At 47.0% G+C, this 24602-nt stretch overlaps 2 protein-coding genes across 2 annotated transcripts in view; one reads left to right on the forward strand and one right to left on the reverse strand.

Moving 5' to 3' along the window:
* Nucleotides 1–799: 799 nt before the first annotated feature.
* The window catches only part of LOC144483992 (uncharacterized), a 126425-nt gene continuing 102622 nt past the window's right edge, over nt 800–24602 (forward strand). Inside the window, exons 1-4 of the mRNA XM_078202568.1 lie at nt 800–805; nt 1857–1919; nt 4407–5290; nt 15956–18209. Coding sequence (XP_078058694.1) covers nt 800–805; nt 1857–1919; nt 4407–5290; nt 15956–18209 — 3207 coding nt within the window. The remainder of the gene's footprint in view (nt 806–1856; nt 1920–4406; nt 5291–15955; nt 18210–24602) is intronic.
* Nucleotides 12249–13096, reverse strand: LOC144483967 (uncharacterized). Its single transcript, XM_078202543.1, has one exon. It carries the CDS (start codon nt 12918–12920, stop codon nt 12264–12266), a length of 657 nt encoding a protein of 218 aa, XP_078058669.1. The 5' UTR covers nt 12921–13096; the 3' UTR covers nt 12249–12263.

Genomic DNA, 24602 nt, shown 5'->3' on the forward strand with positions numbered 1-24602 from the left:
CTTGTCTACCTTCAGTCCCATTAGTCTACCAAGCACTACCTCTGTAGTAACAGTAATTGTATTAAGGACCTCGCCTCCCACCAACTCTTGATCTCCAATATTCGGTAAACTATTTGTGTCTTCCACCGTGAAGACCGACACAAAGAACTTATTTAAAGTCTCAGCCATTTCCTCGTTTTCCACTATTAAATCCCCCCTCTCGTCCTCCAAGGGTCCAACATTCACTCTAGCCACTCTATTCCTTTTTATATATTTGTAAAAACTTTTACTATAATTTTTTTTATTTTGAGCTAGTTTAGTTTCATAATCTATCTTTCCTTTCTTAATCGCTTTCTTAGTCGTTCTTTGTTGTTTTTTAAAGCTTTCCCAATCCACTAATTCTCCACTATTTTTGGCCACTCTGTACGCATCTGTTTTTATTTTAATACTCTCCTTTATTTCCTTCGTTATCCACGTCTGGTTATCCCTTTTCTTACAGTCCTTCTTTATCACCGGAATATATTTTTGCTGAGTACTTAAAAAAATCTCCTTAAAAATCCTCCACTGTTCCTCAGCTGTCCTACCTACCAGTCTGCTCGCCCAGTCTACATTAGCCAATTCTGCCCTCATCCTATCGTACTCCCCTCTGTTCAAGCAGAGGACACTGGTTTGGGACCCTACTTTCTCACCCTCCATCTGTATCAGAAATTCTTTTGATGTTTTCTTTTAATGGAGAATCTAGAACTGGCAGGAGTGGAGGAAATATTTACAAATAAGAGATTGCTCATCTATGACAGAGATTAGAAATGTTTTATCTTAGATGGCTGTGAGTCTCTGGAACTCTTTCTCAAAAGAAAGTGGAAGCATTGTCTTTGAATATGTTAAAGGCACAGCCAAATAGATTCTTGATTAATGAGGGACTGAAAGGTTATTAGGGATAGCCTGGACCGTGGGATTCAGGCTAAAATCAGATCAGCCATGATCTTATTGAATTGTGGAGCAGGCTGGAGGGACTGAGTGGCCTGCTACTAGTTCATTTGTTCATATATTCTTATGCCTCTTTCCCTGGAAATCTCTCTCTTGGGAATGTCCGTCACACAGCTTTTCCATTCGCACTGATGTTTGAAATCTTTTTGAACAGGGCATCAGTGTTCCTCTGACATTTGATCGCTGATGATAGTCATCATGAATGAATCAAGATATTTCTGACTGAAAATTCTTCCATTCTAATCCCTTGTAAATAAAAACATCTATCAAAACAATGAATAGAAGCACAGAATAGAAATTTGAAACTGATGTTTGATTGACACGTAACATTCTCCTCCCTTTCTGGAAAGCATTCTTTCTGGTTGTATCACAACTTGGTATTGCTCCTGCTCTGTCCAAGACCACAAGAAATTACAAAGGATCATGAATGAAACCCAATCCATTTTGCAAAGAAGCCTCCTATCCATTGACTCTGTCTACGTTTCCCACTGTCTCGAAAAAGCAGCCAGCATAATTAAGGACCCCACGTACCCCGGACATTCCTTCTTCCACCTTCTTCCATCGGGAAAAAGATGAAAAGGTTTGAGGACACGTACCAACCGACTCAAGAACAGCTTCTTCCCTGCTGCCATCAAACCTTTGAATGGAACTACCTTGTATTAATTTGATCTTTCTCTAAATCCTAGCTATGACTGTAATACTACATTCTGCACCCTTCCCTTTCCTTCTCTTTGTCAGTAAAACGTACAAGAAACAATACTTCTCACTGTCTACTAATACATGTGACAACAATAAATCAAATCAAATCGAATTTCAAACTATAAACATCTGCTTCCTCCCTATCAATTGTAAGCCTAATTCTTTTGACCATCTTCCTTATTTTTCCCCAGTTCTCCCCCAAGGAAGCTACTGACTCTGGGGTTCAGTTTCACACTGAATTATTCCACTCCCCAGTATGTCACCCAGGTGTCCAAATGTTTACACCTGAATTTAACAAACTGTTTGGCTAAGGCGGCGTCGCTATCAATTCCAGTGACTACCCAGATGTACATTATGTCCGGATGGGGTCACTTCGCCTCCTCCCCCATCCCATCCATCGCAGTCCCAGGTGTTTGGAGACTGGGCTCCGGCCGAGTAATGGCGGCCGTAACTCCCACAATCCACCGCGCTGAGGAAATCGCTCTATTCGCTGAGTGGCACTGCGCATGATTAACAGAGAGAAGTGCTACGCATGTGCAGAGGATAGTGTTTCCCATTGGCCAACAGCTGAGAGCGACCCGGGGTCAAAGTGTCTCCCAGTCACTTCCGCTGCCCCATTGGTTTCATGAGGGGCATTAACCAATGGGAAGAGTTGGAGGACTGGAAGACGCTTGGTCCTCCAGCCAATCGGAGTGCGGGCTTTGTGACAATGCAGATTGGATTTCAGACAGACTGAAACATCCTCCTGTCATCAACATCTGTCAGTAAAACACTTTGTTTTCTTCTCCTTTCTTTTTTCTCATTCTGGGGTTAAATTGGTGACTTGCAGCAACTGAAGGGAAAGGAAGTGAATCCAGGGAGCTGCAGACTCTGGAAAGGTTGGCCCAGGTCTCTCCCTCTTAAAGACATTGCCATCCTTTGCTTCCTCAACTTGGCACATTTATTTGTCTGGTTAAGAGGATGGTCGGCCTTTTGGCTAAGATCAAGTGTAGTTATGCGGATGCTGCATTTGGTTGAGGTCATTGGGTTGCATTTAAGCTTCATTTTCATATGAAGCAATTTTTAAAAGTGGCATCTCGGCCTTTTGGCTAAGATGCAAATGAGACCAGGCCTTGGAGGAGGAAATCTCCGCCTACTCCAATCAGCTTGGCTCATGTAGATCAGGCCCAAGACAGGGGAGAGGATTGCATGCCCTGTCTTGTCAGCCTGGATCGGAAATGTCTCAACTTGTTGAGACTCTGAATTGGATTTGATTTGATTGATTGGAAAAGTATTTTTAAAAATTATTTGTCTGGTTAAGAGGATGGTCTCTTTCCCAATGTTCACAATTTAAAGGGGTGATTTCCCGAGGAAATAGCTGAAATTTAAGGGGCAGTAAATTAATATAGGACAGAGATGTGTGCAGTCTTGTAATATGATACAAATTAGATATATTATGCATGGTCCAGTAATAAAGTTCATTTTTTATTATTTTTAGTTTTGTTAATACTGTAACTAAGTAGTTTATTTTCAGTAATCGGGTTATTATATCACACAAGGAGTCCATTCAGCAACTCAAGTCCATGCTAACTCTCTGTAGAGCAATCCAGTCAGTCCCATTCCCCCTTAAGTTCATAAGATATAGGAGCATAATTAGGCTATTTGGCCCATCGAGTCCACTCCGCCATTCAATCATGGCTGATATGTTCCTCATCCCGTCTGTATCCCTGTTCCCCTGCCAGTCTATTTTGACTGCCCATCTAATTTCATTTTGAAATATTGAATGTATCAAAATGCACCACCCTCATAGCCAAAAAATTGATATTCAAGAACGTTCACTGTCGAAATAATGTTCTATCTCATAGCCTTGCTGTACTTCTAATTATTAAACTGGTCCCCTATGTTACATACATTTTACTTCGCTAAGTATATTTAGGCATTTAGACTAGCAGCCTGCATGAAGATATCTCAGTGCTGGAGAAGAAGCAGTGAGCATGGATTTGTTGATCAGCATGAATCAACACCTTCAGGAGAATTGGAAGGGTGTATTATACATACAGCAGAGTGAGGATACAGGGATAGGGTGTGGGATGGAGATGTACAGATTCAGAGGAACAAGAAAGGAAAAAATGTTCCACGGAAACTAGAATTGTCTATTCTGAATTTCTGTTTGATACTGACAGTGATGACTTTTGTAAACTCATTTTACAGGAAGTTATAAGGGGAAGATTTGCTGCCAGCGATCTCAAAACATGTTAATGCTTAATAGAGTCACTCAAATTATCAGAACCTGAATATCGTCAGACTTTGAATCGAGAAGAAGAAATATTTATCTGTTTTTTCTGTCACATCAGTGTGACTGGAAAGGCACCAAGAAACACAGGCCTGAGTGAGAGTGTCCAGTACACTGACTGTCAAAAGACCAGTTACACAGACTGCAAAAATATCACATCATTTACAGCGGGGACAGACAGTGCACATGCTCTATGTGTGGATGAGGATTTAACTGATTGTTAAACCTGGAAAGACACAAGGACATCCACACCATGGAGAAACCGGGGAAAGATGAGGATTGTGGTAAGGAATTCCATATCCCGTCTGCACTGCAAACTCATCAACATATTCGCACTGGGGAGAGACTGTTCCCCTGCTCCAAGTGTGGGGAAGGAGACTGCTCCCCATCTGCCCTGAAGATTCATCAATGCAGCCACACTGGGGAGAGGCCCTTCATCTGCTCTGAGTGTGGGAAGGGTTTTCTCCAGGCAGCCGACCTGTGGAATCACCAAGCAGTTCACAGTAGGGAGAGGCTGTACACCTGCTCTGAGTGTGGGAAGGGATTCACTCAGTTATCCCACCTGCTGACACACCAGCAAGTTCACACTGGGGAAAAACCATTCAACTGCTCTGAGTGTGGGAAGCAATTCAATCATTCATCTGAACTTTTGAATCACCAACAAATCCACACCGGAGAGCGACCATTCACCTGCTCCGACTGTGGAAAGGGTTTCACTCAGTCATCTCACCTGCAGATACACCAGCGAGCCCACACTAAGGAGAGGCCTTTCAACTGCTCTGAGTGCGGGAAGTGTTTTATTCAATTATCACACCTAGTGACTCACCAGGGAGTCCACAGGGGGGAGAGGCCGTTCCCCTGCTCCGAGTGTGGGAAGCGTTTTATTCAGTTATCACATCTAGTGACACACAAAGGAACACACACAAGGGAGAGGCCATTCAGCTGCCCCGAATGTGGGAAACGTTTTATCCAATCGTCACACCTAATGTCACACCAGGGAGTTCACAGCAGGGAGAGGCCATTCGTCTGCTCCGAGTGTGGGAGGCGTTTTATTCAATCATCCCACCTAGTGTCACACCAGGAGGTTCACACCAGGGAGAGGCCATTTACCTGTTCCGAGTGTGGCAGGGGATTCATTCAGTTATCTGACCTGCAGAATCACCAGCAAGTTCACACCGGGGAGAGGCCGTTCACCTGCTCTGAGTGTGGGAAGGGATTTACTCGTTCAGCTAACCTGCAGGCACACCGACGTGTTCACACCAGGGAGAGACCATTCACCTGCTCTGAGTGTGGGAAAGGATTCGCTCTTTCATCTTATCTGCAGAGTCACCAGCAAGTTCACACTGGAGAGAGGCCGTTTATCTGCTCTGAGTGTGGAAAGGGATTCATTCAGTCATCCCACCTGCAGACACACCAACGAGTTCACAAGGATTCACAAAGGGATTCACTCAGTCATCCCACCTGCTGAGACACCAGTAAGTTCACAAGTGATGACAGGGGTTGGATTCTGCTGTTATTGCTGCTGTTAATCACATCCAGGACTGAACCATGTTCATTTTGACAATTGGTGAAGTGGGAGGGTCGGAGAGTTTCTTTCTGCTGGACTGGCCAGTCTCACAACTTTGTTTCCAGTGGGCTGATGCTCTTTGAGTCTGGGAGAGCACATTTCCACTGAAATGATCCACAAAAAAAAAGCTGATGAATGTGCCAACTCGACACAGCCACCCAAGGTCGGAATCGAACCCGGTCCCTGGGGCTGTGAGCCAACTGGTCTAACCACTGTGCCACCCAGATCATGGACCCCTGGCAAAACTGGAATCAATGGATATCAAGGGGCAAACTCTCTGCTGGTTGGACGTGTACTGGCAATTAGGAAGATGGTTGTGGTTGTGGAGGGTCAGTCATCTCAGCTCCAGGACATCAATGCAGGGATCTCTCAGGGTCGTGTCCGAGGCCCAACCATCTTCAGCTGCTTCATCAATGACCTTCCCTCCATCATAAGATCAGAAGTGGGGATATCCGCCAATGAATACACAATGTTCAGCACCATTTGTGACTCCTCAGATACTGAAACAGTCCATGTCCAAATACAACAATATCCAGGCTTGGGCTGACAAGTGGCAAGTAACATTCATGCCACATAAGTCCGAGGCAATGACCATCTCCAACAGGAGAAGATCTAACCATCACCCCTTGACATTCAAGGGTATTACCATCACTGAATCCCCCTTCCATTATCAACATCCTGCGGGGGTTACATTGACCAGAAACTCATAGACACTGTGGCTACCAGAGCAGGTCAGAGACTGGCAGCCCTGAGGAGAGTAACTCACTTTCTGACTCCCCCAGCCAAAGCCCGTCCACCATCTACAAGACACAAGTCAGGAATGAGATGGAATACTCTCCACTTGCCTGAATGAGTGCAGCTCCCAACAACACTCAAGCTCAAAACCACCCAGGGCAAAGCAGCCCCACTTGATCAACACACTAACCACAAACATTCACTCCCTCTACCACCGACGGACAGGAGCAACAGTGTGTACCATCTACAAAATGCACTGCAGGGACTCACCAAGACTCCTTAGGCAGCATCTTACAGACTCAGGAACATTACCATCTAGAAGGCCAAGAGCAGCAGATACATGAGAATATCACCACCTGGAGTTTCCTCTCTAAGTCACTCATGTCAGGAAAACAGAGATAGTTTTAAGTGATCTATGTTTCTATTGTTAAATATTAGAAATAAAGTATAGATTTAAGTAAGTTTGATTTAGTGTTTCTGTGTAGGAAGAGGAGAACTTTGGTTGGATTCATGTTGAACAAAGGTGTTTGCATGTGTGGGGGATAGGTTTCAATTGAAATTGTATTCCTGTTGTGCTGAGAGAGTTTATGGCGTGAAAAATAAACGTGAAGTTGGAGAAATAATGCATTGTTGCATAGCAACCAGGGGCACCTTGAGGGTGAGAAGGTTTTTTGAGTGTAGTATTAGTTGAATTTATAGTCTTTGGTCGTGACTTTTAAGGGGCGTCTTGACAAATACATGAATAGGATGGGAATAGAGGGATATGGTCCCCGGAAGGGGAGGGGGTTTTAGTTCAGTCGGGCAGCATGACCGGTGCAGGCTTGGAGGGCTGAAGGGCCTGTTCCTGTGCTGTAATTTTCTTTGTTCGTTGTTCTATAGCAGTTGGGGTGAGGAAACGAGAGAGTGAGCAGCTCTCAGCTCTACTAGAAGCAGGAAAGCCATACAATGGAGTAATGTGTCCGAAAGCAAGCTCCAGAGGAATTAAAGGACAGTTCGTTTGAGAAACCCGGGAATGGAAAAGAAGTTTCAGGAATATTTAAGTAAAAAAGGAACAGCATTGTCTTTGGAACAGGATACTATTCATGGAAGTTAAACTCAGACCTGGGAAGAAAAGAACTGATGAGGTTGGCGAAAGAGAAGCCGCATATCTGAAATAGTGGGAAGGTTTGATGTCCTTAAATCCAGATTTTGAAGCAATTGTATTCTGTTACGGACTGATGATCTGAGTTTATGCAGAATTTTGGAAGCATGTTGCAATTCAAGGCAAAGGAATTCTGAGAGTTAAAAACCTAGAGGCAGCTTCTTGCTAAAAGAGTGGAGAGAAAGCCTTGTTTGAAAGAACAATTGGAAGACCTGGAAGTGAGAAAGTTGCTTTGGAAGGAGATATTAACACGTGTCTTTTTGAGAGCCAAGTTTGGAAACACTCGTGACAATCATCTGGGGGGAAATTTGAGGAGAAATCCACAGAGGATCGATTGAGTTGCATCTGCCACTTGGTTTCAGAGTGGGGCTTGTCTGATCACAGCCAACCTGTGGGTTTAAAGGAACCATGTGTTTACTGAGAACATTATAGCATAAGGAATTTTAAATCTATGTTATTCTTGAAATCTGGATACATTTGTGAAGGTAAGTGTGAGTCAAGGAGTATTTTGTTATCGTCAAACTCTTCGTGTTTAATAAATATTTTGTTAAAAGCTAATTGGCAGTCCTGTGATTCTGTTCCTTTATGTTTTCTACAAAAAGTAAAAGTTGCGGTCTTTTGAGCCAGTGTTCCATCCTGGAATCATCCTGTCCAATTATAACATCAACTGGGATCGTAACACTCACCATCTTGACTTCAAAATATATCGCTGTTCCTTCGCTGTCACTCGGTCAAAATCCTGGAGCTTCCTCCCAAACAAGTGTGGGTGTCCCTATGCCACAGGGATTGGCCAGGATTGACAAAGACTGCTGGAGGCAAGGCTATTGGTTAATATAACTTTTTATTGCACCTTCTTCTAAATATGTACAGCACAAGGCTCAGCATAGAACCATCTCTCAGCAAACTCTTATCATCTGATCTTACATCACTGGGTAGAATATTTACAAATTTAACATTGACCCTTTACACTGCACCAAGTCTTCAGTCAGCCTCCTAACATCCCCTCAGTGCCAGTTGTCTGATTTATCAATTGATGTTTCTGAGATTCACCTTGGGACACTCTCCTACATTGAAGGTCTGATGTAAACAAAAGTTATTTTTTAAATCTCATTGTAACAGACTGAGGAAGTCAGGATTAAAACAATATCTGGGTAAATGGAGTTAGGTCACAGATCAGCCATGACCTCAGTGAATGAGAGAACAGGCTTGAGGGATAAATGACCTCCTCCTGTTCCTGGTAAACTTGGACTCAGACACCAGCTGATGAATGGAAAGTGATGGGAGACCTGGGGAGAAGAGACTTCATCAGAAACCAGCACTGGAGCAGAGTTAGAGAGTGGGAGAAGCCTGGGAGAAACTACACAGGAACTGGAGTTGGTTGTTCAGCTCTTCCAGTCCGCTCTGTCATTCATAGAAATCATAGAAACCCTACAGTGCAGAAGGAGGCCATTCGGCCCATCGAGTCTGCACCGACCACAATCCCACCCAGGCCCTACCCACACATATTTACCCACTAATCCCTCTAACCTACGCATCTCAGGACTCTAAGGGGCAATTTTTAACCTGGCCAATCAACCTAACCTGCACATCTTTGGACTGTGGGAGGAAACCGGGGCACCCGGAGGAAACCCACGCAGACACGAGGAGAATGTGCAAACTCCACACAGACAGTGAACCGAGCCGGGAATCGAACCCGGGACCCTGGAGCTGTGAAGCAGCAGTGCTAACCACTGTGCTACCGTGCCGCCCAGTTAGACCCTGGCTGAACAATCAGATTGGCAAGATTTATTTGATTCTATTCTGTAGATTAAGCTGCAGCTCAGTTTTTTGGGAAATTAACATCAGCAGAAACAAACTCCAACTATCACAATGGGAACATGTGAATTAGGAGCAGGAGAAGGCCACTCGGCCCCTCGAGCCTGCTCCACCATTCAATAGGGTCCCGGCTGATGTGATTGTAGCTTCAACTCCACTTTCCTTCTTACCCCTCACACCCTTTGACTCTCGTCAATCAAGAATCTATTAAATTCAGACTTCAGAATATTCAGTGAGCCAGCCTCCACCACTCTCTGTGGAAGAGAATTCCACACTGTAACAACCCTCTGAGAGAAAAGGTTTCTCCTCATCCCAGTCTTAAATGGGAGACCCCGTATTTTTAAACTGTGCCTCTAGTTCTCCTCTCTCTACAATCAACATCCACTCTGTCAAGTCCCCTCTGAATTTTATGTTTCAATCAGATCCTCTCTCATTCTTCTAAACCCCTTTAGATACAGGCCGAACATGTCCAACATTTCCTTGTATGATAACACCCTCATCCCGTGAATCAGTCAACTAAACCTTCTCTGAACTACTTCTCACACAAGTCCTCTCTTAAGTAAGGAGACCAAAACTGTACACCGTGCTCTAGATGTGGTCTCACCAATACCCTGAACAAATGCAGCAAAACATCTCTGCAATAAACAACAATTCATTTACCTTTCTAATCATTTGCTGGATCCACACACTAACTTTTCCTGATTACGGTACCAGGACACCCAGATCCCTCTGTACCTCAAAGTTCTGCAATCTCTCTCTGTTTAAATAATCAGCTGCTTTTCCATCCTTCCTGCCAAATGGACAAGTTCACATTATCCAAAAATCTTGTTCCAGTTGCCAACTTTTTGCCCACTCACTGACCCTATCTATATCGCTTTGCAGGCTTGTTATGGTCATTCACATCTCACTTTCCTACCTACCTTTGTGTTATCAACAAATTTTGATCCTGTCATCCACATCATGAAAATAGTTTGTCAATAGTTGAGGGCCCAGCACTGGTCCCTGTGGCACTCCACAGGCTACACTTTGCCATCCCAAAAATGACTTGTTTCTCCCTCAGCATGGTTTTGTGGCAGGTAGGTCGTGCCTTACTAACCTTATTGAGTTTTTTGAGAAAGTGACCAAGGAGGTGGATGGGGGCAAGGCAGTGGACGTGGTATATATGGATTTTAGTAAGGCGTTTGATAAGGTTCACCATGGTAGGCTTCTGCAGAAAATGCAGATGTATGGGATTGGGGGTGATCTAGGAAATTGGATCAGGAATTGGCTAGCGGATAGGAAACAGAGGGTGGTGGTTGATAGTAAATATTCATCATGGAGTGCGGTTACAAGTGGTGTACCTCAGGGATCTGTTTTGGGGCCACTGCTGTTTGTAATATTTATTAATGATCTGGATGAGGGTATAGTTGGGTGGATTAGCAAATTTGCTGATGACACCAAAGTCGGTGGTGTGGTAGACAGTGAGGAAGGGTGTCGTAGTTTGCAGGAAGACTTAGACAGGTTGCAAAGTTGGGCCGAGAGGTGGCGGATGGAGTTTAATGCGGAGAAGTGTGAGGTAATTCACTTTGGTAGGAATAACAGATGTGTTGAGTATAGGGCTAACGGGAGGACTTTGAATAGTGTGGAGGAGCAGAGGGATCTAGGTGTATGTGTGCATAGATCCCTGAAAGTTGGGAATCAAGTAGATAAGGTTGTTAAGAAGGCATATGGTGTCTTGGCGTTTATTGGTAGGGGGATTGAATTTAGGAGTCGTAGCGTTATGTTGCAACTGTACACAACTCTGGTGCGGCCGCACTTGGAGTACTGTGTGCAGTTCTGGTCCCCACATTACAGGAAGGATGTGGAGGCTTTGGAGAGGGTGCAGAGGAGGTTTACCAGGATGTTGCCTGGTATGGAGGGGAGATCCTATGAGGAGAGGCTGAGGGATTTGGGATTGTTTTCGCTGGAAAGGCGGCGGCTAAGAGGGGATCTTATTGAAACATATAAGATGATTAGAGGTTTAGATAGGGTGGATAGTGATAGCCTTTTTCCTCTGATGGAGAAATCCAGCACGAGGGGGCATGGCTTTAAATTGAGGGGGGGTAGTTATAGAACCGATGTCAGGGGTAGGTTCTTTACCCAGAGGGTGGTGAGGGATTGGAATGCCCTGCCAGCATCAGTAGTAAATGCGCCTAGTTTGGGGGCGTTTAAGAGATCCGTAGATAGGTTCATGGACGAAAAGAAATTGGTTTAGGTTGGAGGGTCACAGTTTTTTTTTTTTTTAACTGGTCGGTGCAACATCGTGGGCCGAAGGGCCTGTTCTGCGCTGTAATGTTCTATGTTCTATGTTCTATGTTCCTCTCTGTTTCCGATTAGCTCATCAATCCTCTATCCATGCTAATATAAAGAATCAACATGGATAAAATGCTAATATGCCTTATGCTACGAATTCTTATTAAGTGTGGTAAACATTGATGTGGCACCTTGTCAAATGCCTTCTGGAAAACTAAATACACCACATCCACAGGTTCCACTTTATCCACATTGCTTGTTACTTCCTCAAAGAATCCAACACATCAATTAACAGGATGTCCCTTGCACAAAACCATGTTGACTCTGCCTGATTGCACGGAGATTATCTGTGTCCCATCCCAGTCTCCTTAATAACAGAATGAACATGATTCAGTCCTGCATGGGATTAGCAGCAACAGCAGAATCCAACCCCTGCAGTGACTTGTGAACTTGCTGGTGTCTCAGCAGATTGGCTGACCGAGCAAATCTCTTCCCACATACGGAGCAGGTGAACGATCTCTCTCCCGTGTGAACCTGCTGGTGTCTCAGCAGGTGGGATGACTGAGTGAACCTTTTCCCACACATGGAGCAGGTGAATGATCTCTCCCCAGTGTGAATTTGCTGGTGTCTCAGCAGGTCCTTCGTGCTTTTAAAGCTCTTCTCACAGTCAGAACATTTAAAAGGTCTCTGATCAGTGTGGACCAGTTGATGTGCAATGAGCTGGGGTGGCTGAGTGAATCGTTTCCCACATGTGGAGCAAGTGAAGGGTTTCTCCCCAGTGTGAATTCGCTCGTGTATCAGAAGCTGGGCTGAATCAGTGAATCCCTTCCCACACACACAGTGCAAATGAATGGCTTCTCCCCGGTGTGAACTCGCTGGTGTCTCAGACAGTGGGATGAATGGGTGAATCCCATCCCACACACCGAGCAGGTGAACGGTTTCTCCCCGGTGTGAACTCGCTGGTGTCTCAGACGGTGGGATGAATGGGTGAATCCCATCCCACACACCGAGCAGGTGAACGGTTTCTCCCCAGTGTGAACTCGCTGGTGTCTCAGACAGTGGGATGAATGGGTGAATCCCATCCCACACACCGAGCAGGTGAACGGTTTCTCCCCAGTGTGAACTCGCTGGTGTGTCACCAAATCCTGTTTACTTTTAAAGCTCTTCTCACAGTCAGAACACTGAAATGGTCTCTTATCAGAGTGAACTCGCTGGTGTGTTTGCAGCTGGGATAAACGTCCGAATCTCCTCTCACATACGGAGCAGGTGAATGGCTTCTCCCCAGTGTGAGTGCGCTGATGGACTTGTAAATCATTTTTACTTTTAAATCTCTTCTCACAGTCAGAACACTGAAATGGTCTCCGATCAGTGTGAACAAGTTGGTGTGTCAGAAGGTGGGATGACTGAGTGAATCCCTTCCCACACACTGAGCAGGTGAACGGTCTCACCGCCATGTGAGTGCGCTGGTGTCTCAGGAGGTCCTTTGTGCTTTTAAAGCTTTTCTCACAATCAGAACACTGAAACAGTCTCTGATCGGAGTGAACCTCCCGGTGAATCAGGAGGCTTGATAAAGCATGACATCCCCTCCCACATTCGAGGCAGGTGAACGGCCTCTCACCAGTGTGAACACGCCGGTGTGTATAGAGGCTGGATGAGTAAGCAAATCCTTTCCCACACTCAGAGCAGGTGAACGGCCTCTCTCCAGTGTGAATGCGACGATGAATATCCAATTCGGACGGGTAATTGAATCCCCTCCCACAGTCCACACATTTCAATGGTTTCTCTGTGCTGCGGGTGTCCTCATGTGACTCCAGGTTGGATGATGAGTTGAAGCCTCGTTTACACAGAATATGTGTCGGGTCACTACTCAGTTAGAATGATGTGATTATTTTTCAGACTTGTTAAACCACTTTCCACATTCAGCACATTGGAAACTCTCAGGTGTGTTTGTGTGTCTAGGTGCTTTTTCAGTCACACTGATGTTTGAAATCTTTGCCCGCAGACAGAATGAACATTTCTCCTTCTGTAGACAAAGGCTGATGATATTCAGTTTCTGATGAATCAAATCACTGAAACAGATCTTGATGTGAAGTTTGGTTTGAGTTTCACATCTGTAAATCCTGCTTCATAATACCCTGCAAAAACAGTTTACAAATACCATCACTGTCAGTGCAGGATAGAAATTCTGAACAGACAATTCATAGTTTCTCTGGAACATATTTTCCTCTCTTGTTCCCCCAAATCTATAAATCCCCGTCCCACACACTCTACCTCCTCCCCTGGACTGAAATCCAAACCCATCTCAACATCTCCACCATTTCTTCCCTCCACTCCCAGTTTTCTCCCTCCCTCTCCTCTGTCTGGGTTCAGTTCTTGATGTGGAAATCTCACTAACTGTCCTGGCTGGAGACAGTACACATCTCTTTAACCAGTGCTTAACCCTCTCTCCACTCACATTGTCTGTACCTTTAAGACTTGATTGCCTGTAAAGACTCACATTCCAACCATTATCTTGTAAATTGAGTTTGTGTCAATATATATGCCCCGTTTATGAACACAAGTCCGACTCACCTGATGAAGGAGCAGTGATCCGAAAGCGAGTGGCTTTTGCTACCAAATAAGCCTGTTGGTCTTTAACCTGGCGTTGTGAGACTTCTTACTGGGTTCAGTTCTCCAGCTGCTGTCTGCAGACTGACAATAAAACCAATGGGTCTTATTGGGGGTGTTGGGGCCTCCAGCGGGTGTTTGTGAATCCTCCCCGCCCACCTCCCAGGGTTTCCTTCCTTCCCAGAGATCAGAGTCCTCATTGATTTGAGGCCAAAGTGTAACCTCTTATTTATTGTCCCCCTCCCCCATCCTCTGATGTGAACCATCCTCCAGTGGCTGAGCCAGGATGGGGCCGTTAACCTGGGCCTGTTCCCGGGAGGGAGGGAGGGAGGGAGAAGCCCCGCAGCTGCAAACCAGGGAGCTGACAATGATTCTGAAGGGTTTGCGGATCCACAAAGTGTTTCCAAATCCTCCCAGCCACCGCCTAACGCTGACTCCGCTTCTCCGGGACAAACAAGCGCCAAGGACAGCAATGACACTGCGCATGCTCCACATCACAATGCCCGGGGACTGATTGACGGCAGCTCCGGACCGATAGGAGGAGGGGGCGGGACTGGCCGACCGAGCCGGAGCGGCTGATCCTCCAACCAATCGGAGTGAATGAGAGGCGGGACCTGAAGCATGCGCAGTGCGGGTAATGGCGACGGGTAGACGGGCGGTTTTAATTTGGAGGCGAGATCAATCCGAGGTAGGGGGCGGCGCGCGGGGAATGATAAATGTGGCGAGTGGGTGGAGAGACTTTGTAAACATGTTGTTCAAACCCAGACCCCGGAAATGAACTTCCCGGTTCCCCCCCTTTGTACCAAATGGAGCGGCAGCTTGTAGTGTTAGACCCGGGCTGACTGCCGCCATTGAGGCTGCATGTGGGAGGCCGGCAGGGATTGTGATCGGAGAGTGAAGCCCTGACGTCACAATGGAATGGGTGAGGGTGTGAGGTCACAATGGAATGGGTGAGGGTGTGACATCACAATGGAATGGGTGAGTGTGTGACGTCACAATGGAATGTGATCGGAGAGCGAAATTTCACTCTGAAGCTCATTGGACAACTTCCGCATTGTGACGCTACGATAGAACCCTGCCTGAATCAGCCAATAGGAATCACTGCGCTCCGCGGTGATGTCTCCGGGTTCCATGGTGCAGGCCCGGGCGTGCGGACCCGGGAGCCCTGCCCCCACCCATTGTTCCCCTCCCCCTACACCACATCGAGCCAAGGTTTCCAGGCAACCGGCTGACGGCTCTGGCCAGAGCGAGAAGCCGCTCGGTGATCTCCCCCTCCCCCCGCCCGGGACTGCAAAATGTGCGAGGGAGAGGGGAAGCTGTGCATATGCGGGGGAGAACCCACCCTCTGAATGAGAGAGGAAAGAATGTTCCATAGAAATTGTCTGTTCTGAATTTCTATCCTGTACTGACACTGATGACTTTTGGAAACTCATTTTCCAGGATATTGAAAGAGGAATCACAGGCTGAAATCTCAAACGTCACGTCTAGATCTGACAGAGTCATATTCCTTGGGACCTCAATATCATCGGACTTTGAATCCAGAAGGAGAAATGATTGTCCAGTCTGTCGATTTGAAAAGATTTGAAATGTCAGTGTGAGTGAAAAAGCGTCAACACACTGCCACACTCGAGTGAGTGTGTTCCAATGCACTGACTAAAGAGCTTTAACCAATTACACAGTCTGAATAAATATCACACCATTCACAGCAGGTGGAGACTGTAATCTTGTTCTGTGTGTGGACGAAGTTTCAACTAATTGTCCACTCAAGAGTGAGGTAAGGACACCTGCACCATGGCGAAACCATGGAAATGTGCGGACTGTGGGAAGGGTACCGAACCCCATCAGAGCTGGAAGCTCATCGGCGCAGCCACACTGGGGAGAGGCCGTTCATCTGCTCTCAATGTGGGAAGGGATTCAGTCAGTTATCCAACCTGCAGAGACACCAGCGAGTTCACACTGGGGAGAGGCCGTTCACCTGCTCTCAATGTGGGGAGGGATTCACTCAGTCATCCCACCTGCAGAGACACCAGCGAGTTCACACTGGGGAGAGGCCCTTCACCTGCTCTCAGTGTGGGAAGGGATTCACTCGGATATCCAGCCTGCAGAGACACCAGCGAGTTCACACTGGAGAGAGGCCGTTCACTTGCTCTCAGTGTGAGAAGGAATTCACTTATTTATCCAGCCTGCAGACACACCAGCGAGTTCACACTGGGGAGAGGCCATTCACCTGCTCTCAGTGTGGGGAGGGATTCACTCGGTCATCCCGCCTGCAGTCACACCAGCGAGTTCACACTGGAGAGAGGCCGTTCACCTGTTCTCAATGTGGGGAGGGATTCACTCAGTCATCCCACCTGCAGAGACACCAGCGAGTTCACACTGGAGAGAGGCCGTTCACTTGCTCTCAGTGTGAGAAGGAATTCACTTATTTATCCAGCCTGCAGACACACCAGCGAGTTCACACTGGGGAGAGGCCATTCACCTGCTCTCAGTGTGGGGAGGGATTCACTCGGTCATCCCGCCTGCAGTCACACCAGCGAGTTCACACTGGAGAGAGGCCGTTCACCTGTTCTCAATGTGGGGAGGGATTCACTCAGTCATCCCACCTGCAGAGACACCAGCGAGTTCACACTGGAGAGAGGCCGTTCACTTGCTCTCAGTGTGAGAAGGAATTCACTCATTTATCCAGCCTGCAGATACACCAGCGAGTTCACACTGGGGAGAGGCCGTTCACCTGCTCTCAGTGTGGGGATGGATTCACTCAGTCATCCCGCCTGCAGAGACACCAGCGAGTTCACACTGGAGAGAGGCCATTTACCTGCTCTCAGTGTGGTAAGAGGTTCACTCAGTTATCCAGCCTGCAGAGACACCAGCGAGTTCACACTGGGGAGAGGCCATTCACCTGCTCTCAGTGTGGGAAGGGATTCATTCAGTTATCCGAGCTGCGGACACACCAGCGAGTTCATACAGGGGAGAGGCCATTCACTTGCTCTCAGTGTGGGGAGGGATTCACTCGGTCATCCAGCCTGCTGACACACCAGCGAATTCACACTGGGGAGAGGCCGTTCACCTGCTCTCAGTGTGGGAAGGGATTCAATCAGTTATCCAACCTGCAGGCACACCAGCGAGTTCACACTGGGGAGAGGCCGTTCACCTGCTCTCAGTGTGGGAAGGGATTCACTCGGTCATCCGACCTGCGGGCACACCAGCGAGTTCACACTGGGGAGAAGCCCCCATTCACCTGCTCTCAGTGTGGGAAGGGATTCACTCGGTCATCCCACCTGCAGAGACATCAGCGAGTTCACACTGGGGAGAGACCGTTCACCTGCTCTCAATGTGAGAAGGGATTCACTCTGTCATCCCACTTGCAGACACATCAGCGAGTTCACACCGGAGAGAGACCATTCACCTGCTCTCAGTGTGCGAAGGGATTCATTCAGTTATCCAGCCTGCAGAGACACCAGCGAGTTCACACTGGAGAGAGGCCGTTCACCTGCTCTCAGTGTGGGAAGGGATTCACTCAGTTATCCAGCCTGCAGACACACCAGCGAGTTCACACTGGGGAAAGGCCGTTCACCTGCTCTCAGTGTGGGAAGGGATTCACTCGGTCAACCCATCTGCGGACACACCAGCGGGTTCACACTGGAGAGAGACCGTTCACCTGCCCTCAGTGTGGGAAGGGATTCACTCGGTTATCCAGCCTGCAGACACACCAGCGAGTTCACACTGGGGAGAGACCATTCACCTGCTCTCAGTGTGGGAAGGGATTCACTCGGTCATCCGACCTGCGGACACACCAGCGGGTTCACACAGGGGAGAAACCATTCACCTGCTCTCAGTGTGGGCAGGGATTCACTCAGTCATCCAGCCTGCGGGCACACCAGCGAGTTCACACAGGGGAGAGGCCGTTCACCTGCTCTCAGTGTGGGAAGGGATTCACTCAGCTTTCCAACCTGCAAACACACCAGCGAGTTCACACTGGGGAGAGGCCGTTCACCTGCTCTCAGTGCGGGCAAGAATTCACTCAGTTATCCAACCTGCAGACGCACGAGCGAGTTCACACTGGGGAGAGGCCGTTCACCTGCTCTCTGTGTGGGAAGGGTTTCAGCGTTTCATCCCGGCTGCTGAGGCACCAGCAAGTTCACGAGTGATTCCAGAGGTTGGATTCTGCTGTTATTGTTCCTGCTCTCAATTACATCCAGGATTGCATTTTGTTCATTCTCACAGTTGATCAATGGGGAGGGTCAGAGGGTTTCTTTGTGCTGGACTGGCTGGTCTCAGCCTCCAGTGGGTTGATGCTCTTTGAGTCTTTTTGCAAATACCTGGTTTCAAATGTCACAAGGATCACAGAGTGACAGGGTGTTAGGAAGTTTAGAGATATTTAGTCAGAAGAAAACAGAGGTTGGCAGTGCAAAGGTACCTTTCTGAATGGAGGGCTGTGACAAGTGACATTCCGCAGGGATCAGTGCTGGGACTTTTGCTGTTTGTAATATATATAAATGATTTGGAGGAAAATGTAACTGGTTTGATTGGTAAGTTTGTGGACGACACAAACGTTGGTGGAATTGCGGATAGCGATGGGGAACGGCAAAGGGTACAGCAGGATATAGAGCAGTTGGAGAATTGGGCGGAGAGATGGCAGATGAAGTTTAATCCGGACAAATGTGAGGTAATGCATTTTGGAAGGTCTAATACAGAATGGAAATATACAGTAAATGGCAGAACCCTTAAGAGCATTCATAGGCAGAGGGATCTCGGTGTACAGGTACACAGGTCATTGAAAGTGGTAATGCAGGTGGAGAAGGTAGTCAAGAAAGCATATGGCATGCTTGCCTTCATCGGCCGGGGCATTGAGTTTAAAAATTGGCAAGTCATGTTGCAGCTTTATAGAACCTTAGTTTGACCGCACTTGGAATCTAGTGTTCAATTCTGGTCACCACACTACCCGAAGAATGTGGAGGCTTTGGAGAGGGTACGGAAAATATTTATCAGGATGTTGCCTGGTGTGGAGGGCATTAGCTATGAGGAGAGTTTGGAGAAACCTGGTCTGTTCTCACTGGAACGACGGAGGTTGAGGGGAGACCTGATAGAAGTCTCCAAGATTATGAGGGGCATGGACAGAGTGGATAGTCAGAAGCTTTTTCCCAGAGTGGAAGAGTCAGTTACTGGGGGGCATAGGTTTAAGGTGCGAGGGGCAAGGTTTAAAGGAGATGTACAAGGCAGGTTTTTTACACAGAGGTGCCTGGAACTCGTTGCCGGGGAAGGTAGTGGAAGCAGATACGATAGTGACTTTTAAGATGTGTCTTGACAAATATATGAATAGCATAGGAATAGAGGGATATGGTCCCGGAAAGGTAGGGGGTTTTAGTTCAGACGGGCAGCATGGTTGCTGCAGGCTTGGAGGGCCAAAGGGCTTGTTTCTGTGCTGTAATTTTCTTTGTTCTTCGTTCTGTTTGGAACATCCCAAATGCCCATCCAATTTCCTTTTTAATTGTTTATTGTCTCCACTTCCTCCACCCTCATAGACAGCGAGTTTCAGGTCATTACCATTCACTGCATCAGAATATTCTTCCTCACATCTCCCCCCTCAATTCCCCCCCCACCCCACTGCCCCCCCCCCCCCAGCCCCCCACTCCCCCCTCCCTTGCATCTCTAACCCAAAACAATAAATCTGTGTCCCCCCTCGTCCTTGTTCCATCAGCTAATGGGAACAGCTTTTCTTTGTCCACCTTATCTAAACCTGTCAGAATCTTGTCCCCCATCTATCAAATCTCCCCTCAACCTCCTTTGCTCCAAGGAAAACAACCCCAGCCTGACATTGACAATAAAGAACAAACTAACAGAATATGTTACTGTCTGAAATCAAATGGGAATGTTTAATTTCTGTTTGAAAGATATTGTGAATGTATTGTCCTGGACAATAAAGGAATTGGAATAACACACCTTGGGTGTGGTTGAATGGAATATATCAATCTGATATTCACCTACAGTCCAGTGAAAGTCTGGAATATGTAGCTGGAAGTCCCTTCCTAACAGCAATGTGGGTGTACGTACACCTCAGGCATTGCAGCAGTTCAGGAAGGCACCCTTGGGGTTGGGGTTGACCACGGCCAAGGCAGCTCCATACAGCCACATATTCTGTTATAATTGAAGGACTGCAGATTGAATGTGAGGCATTGTGGGACTGGACTATCTTGACCACATTCCTGTGACTGCCCGGAAACTCATGTGTCTATTTTAAAGCACAAAGAACAATAGAGCACAGGAACAGGCCCTTCGGCCCTCCAAGCCTGCGCTGATCATGTGTTCCTAACTAGACCATCCATTTGTATCCCTCTATTCCTAGTCGTTCATGTGGTTATCAAGATGAGTCTTAAATGTTTCTCGCGTGTCTGCCTCAACCACCTTGCTTGCTAGTGCACTCCAGGCCCCCACCACCCTCTGTGTAAAATACGTCCCCCGCATATCTGTATTGAACCTTGCCCCCCTTACCTTGAACTTGTGACCCCTTGTGTTTGTCATTGCTGACCTGGAAAAAAGCTTCCAACTGTTCACCCTATCTATGCCCTTCGTAATTTTGTAAACTTCTATTAGGTCGCCCCTCAACCTCCGTCTTTCCAGGGAGAACAACCCGAGTTTACTCAATCTCTCCTCATAGCTAATACCCTCCATACCAGGCAACATCCTGGTAAACCTTTTCTGTACTCTCTCCAAAGTCTCCGCGTCCTTCTGGTAGTGTGGTGACCAGAACTGGACACAGTATTCCAAATGCGGCCGAACCAACGTTCCATATAACTGCAACACCATGTGCCAACTTTTATACTCTATGCCCCAATAAAGGCAAGCATGCCATATGCCTTCTTCACCACCTTTTCCACCTGTGCTGCCACCTTTAAGGATCGTGGACTTGCACACCCAGATCCCTCTGTGTGTCTATACTCCTGATGGTTCTGCCATTTATTGTATAGCTCCCCCCTGCATTAGATCTACCAAAATGCATCACTTCACATTTATTTGGATTAAATTCCATCTGCCATTTCTCCACCCAATTTTCCAGCCTATCTATATCCTGCTGTATTCTCTGACAATGTTCATCACAATCCACAACTCCAGCAATCTTTGTGTCGTCCGCAAACTTACTGATCACACCAGCTACATCTTCCTCCAAATCATTTATATATATCACAAACAGCAGAGGTCCCAGTACAGAGCCCTGTAGAACACCGCTAGTCACAGACCTCCAATCAGAAAAAGACCCCTCCACTGCTACCCTCTGTCTTCTATGGCTAAGCCAGTTCTGTACCCATCTAGCTGGTTCACCTTTGATCCCATGAGATTTAACCTTTTGCACCAGCCTTCCATGAGGGACGTTGTCAAACGCTTTACTAAAATCCATGTCGACGACATCCACGGCCCTTCCCTCGTCAGTCATTTTTGTCACCTCCTCAAAAAACTCAACCAAATTTATGAGGCATGACCTCCCTTGTACAAAACCATGTTGTCTATCGCTAATGAGATTATTCAGTTCTAAATGTGTATAGATCCTATCTCTAAGAATCTTCTCCAACAATTTCCCTACCACGGACATCAAGTTCACTGGCCTATAATTACCCGGGTTATCCTTGCTACCCTTCTTAAATAACGGGACCACATTTGCTATCCTCCAATCCTCTGGGACCTCACCTGTGTCCAATGAAGAAACAAAGATTTTTGTGAGAGGCCCAGCAATTTCATCTCTTGTCTCTCTCAGTAACTGGAAACTTGATAAGGTGCCCCATGCAAGGCTTATTGAGAAAGTGAGGGGGCATGGGATCCAAGGGGACGTTGCTTTGTGGATCCAGAACTGGCTTGCCCACAGAAGGCAAAGAGTGGTTATAGACGGGTCATATTCTGCATGGAGGTCGGTCACCAGTGGAGTGCCCCAGGGATCTGTTCTGGGACCCTTACTCTTTGTGATTTTTATAAATGACCTGGATGAACAAAGAACAGTACAGCACAGGAAACAGGCCCTTCGGCCCTCCAAGCCTGTGCTGCTCCTTGGTCCAACTAGACCAATCGTTTGTATCCCTCCATTCCCAGGCTGCTCATGTGACTATCCAGGTAAGTCTTAAACGATGTCAGCGTGCCTGCCTCCACCACCCTACTTGGCAGCGCATTCCAGGCCCCCACCACCCTCTGTGTAAAAAACGTCCCTCTGATGTCTGAGTTATACTTCGCCCCTCTCAGCTTGAGCCCATGACCCCTCGTGATCGTCACCTCCGACCTGGGAAAAAGCTTCCCACTGTTCACCCTATCTATACCCTTCATAATCTTGTACACCTCTATTAGATCTCCCCTCATTCTCTGTCTTTCCAAGGAGAACAACCCCAGTCTACCCAATCTCTCCTCATAGCTAAGACCCTCCATACCAGGCAACATCCTGGTAAACCTTCTCTGCACTCTCTCCAATGCCTCCACGTCCTTCTGGTAGTGCGGCGTCCAGAACTGGACGCAGTACTCCAAATGTGGCCTAACCAGCGTTCTATACAGCTGCATCATCAGACTCCAGCTTTTATACTCTATACCCCGTCCTATAAAGGCAAGCATACCATATGCCTTCTTCACCACCTTCTCCACCTGTGTTGCCACCTTCAAGGATTTGTGGACTTGCACACCTAGGTCCCTCTGTGTTTCTATACTCCTGATGACTCTGCCATTTATTGTATAACTCCTCCCTACATTATTTCTTCCAAAATGCATCACTTCGCATTTATCCGGATTAAATTCCATCTGCCACCTCTCCGCCCAATTTTCCAGCCTATCTATATCCTGCTGTATTGCCCGACAATGCTCTTCGCTATCCGCAATTCCATGAGGAAGTGAAAGGATGGGTTGGCAAGTTTGCTGATGACACAAAGGTTGGAGGTGTTGTGGATAGTGTGGAGAGATGTCAGAAGGTGCAGCGAGACATTGATAGGATGCAAGACTGGGTGGAGAAGTGGCAGATGGAGTTCAACCCAGATAAGTGTGAGGTGGTTCATTTGGCAGGTCAAATAGGATGGCGGAATATAATATTAATGGTAGGACTCTTGGCAGAGTGGAAGATCAGAAAGATCTTGGGGTCAGAGTTCGTAAGACGCTCAAAGCAGCTGTGCAGGTTGAGGCTGTGGTTAAGAAGGTGGATGGTGTACTGGCCTTCATCAATCGAGGAATTGAGTTTAGGAGTCGTGAGATAATGTTGCAGCTATATAAGACCCTGGTCAGACCACACTTGGGGTACTGTGCTCAGTTCTGGTCGCCTCATTACAGAAGGATGTGGAAATCATAGAAAGGGTGCAGAGGAGATTTACAAGGATGTTGCCTGGATTAGGTGACATGCCTTATGAGGATAGGTTGAGTGAGCTCAGTCTTTTCTCCTTGGAGACATGAAGGATGAGGGGTGACCTGATAGAGGTGTATAAGATGTTGAGAGGTATTGATCGAGTGGATAGTCAGAGGCTTTTTCCCAGGGCTGAAATGGTTGCCACAAGACCACACAGGTTTAAGGTGCTGGGGAGTAGGTACAGAGGAGATGTCAGGGGTAAGTTTTTCACTCAGAGGTTGGTGGGTGCGTGGAATGGGCTGCCAGCAACGGTGGTGGAGGCGGATTCGATTGGGTCTTTTAAGAGACTTTTAGATAAGTACATGGAACTTAGTAAGATAGAGGGTTATAGGTAAGCCTAGTAATCGCTAAGGTAGGGACATGTTCGGCACAACTTTGTGGGCTGAAGGGCTGGTATTGTGCTGTAGTTTTTCTGTGTTTCGATGAAGTCCCTTCCTAACAGCACTGTGGGTGTACGTACACCTCAGGCATTGCAGCAGTTCAAGAAGGCACCCTTGGGGTTGGGGTTGACCATGGCCAAGGCAGCTACATACAGCCACATATTCTGTTATAATTGAAGGACTGCAGATTGAATGTGAGGCATTGTGGGACTGGACTATCTTGACCATATTCCTGAGACTGCCCGGAAACTCATGTGTCTATTTTAGTTTATAATTGAGGATTTCTGGGAATAAGTTAAATGTGGAAATATTAAGCATAGCCTGGAGGAATTTGGAATAACTGAGAATTTTATCCCCAGATAAAGAACAAAGATTTTGCCGGTGTTTGGGTGTAACGTGTTTGGGGTTTTAAATCAACAAAGATGTTATAGAACATAGAACAGTACAGCACAGAACAGACCCTATAATGGAATATACCAATCTGATATCCACCGACAGTCGAGTGAAAGTCTGGAATATGTACAAAGAACAATACAGCACAGGAACAGGCCCTTCGGCCCTCCAAGTCTGCACCGATCATGTGTTCCTAACATACCATCCGTTTGTATCCCTCTATTCCCAGTCTGTTCATGTGGTTATCTAGATAAGTCTTAAATGATCCTAGCGTGTCTGCCTCAACCACCTTGCTTGGCAGTGCATTCCAGGCCCCCACCACCCTCTGTGTAAAATACGTCCCCCGCATATCTGTATTGAACCTTGCCCCCCTTACCTTGAACTTGTGACCCCTTGTG

This window comes from Mustelus asterias, unplaced genomic scaffold (assembly GCF_964213995.1).
Source record: "Mustelus asterias unplaced genomic scaffold, sMusAst1.hap1.1 HAP1_SCAFFOLD_85, whole genome shotgun sequence".
Taxonomy (NCBI): Eukaryota; Metazoa; Chordata; class Chondrichthyes; order Carcharhiniformes; family Triakidae; genus Mustelus; species Mustelus asterias.

Excerpts from the sequence above, each read along its gene's own strand:
- LOC144483967 (XM_078202543.1), bottom strand. The coding sequence starts at position 12,920 with ATGGCGGTGAGACCGTTCACCTGCTCAGTGTGTGGGAAGGGATTCACT.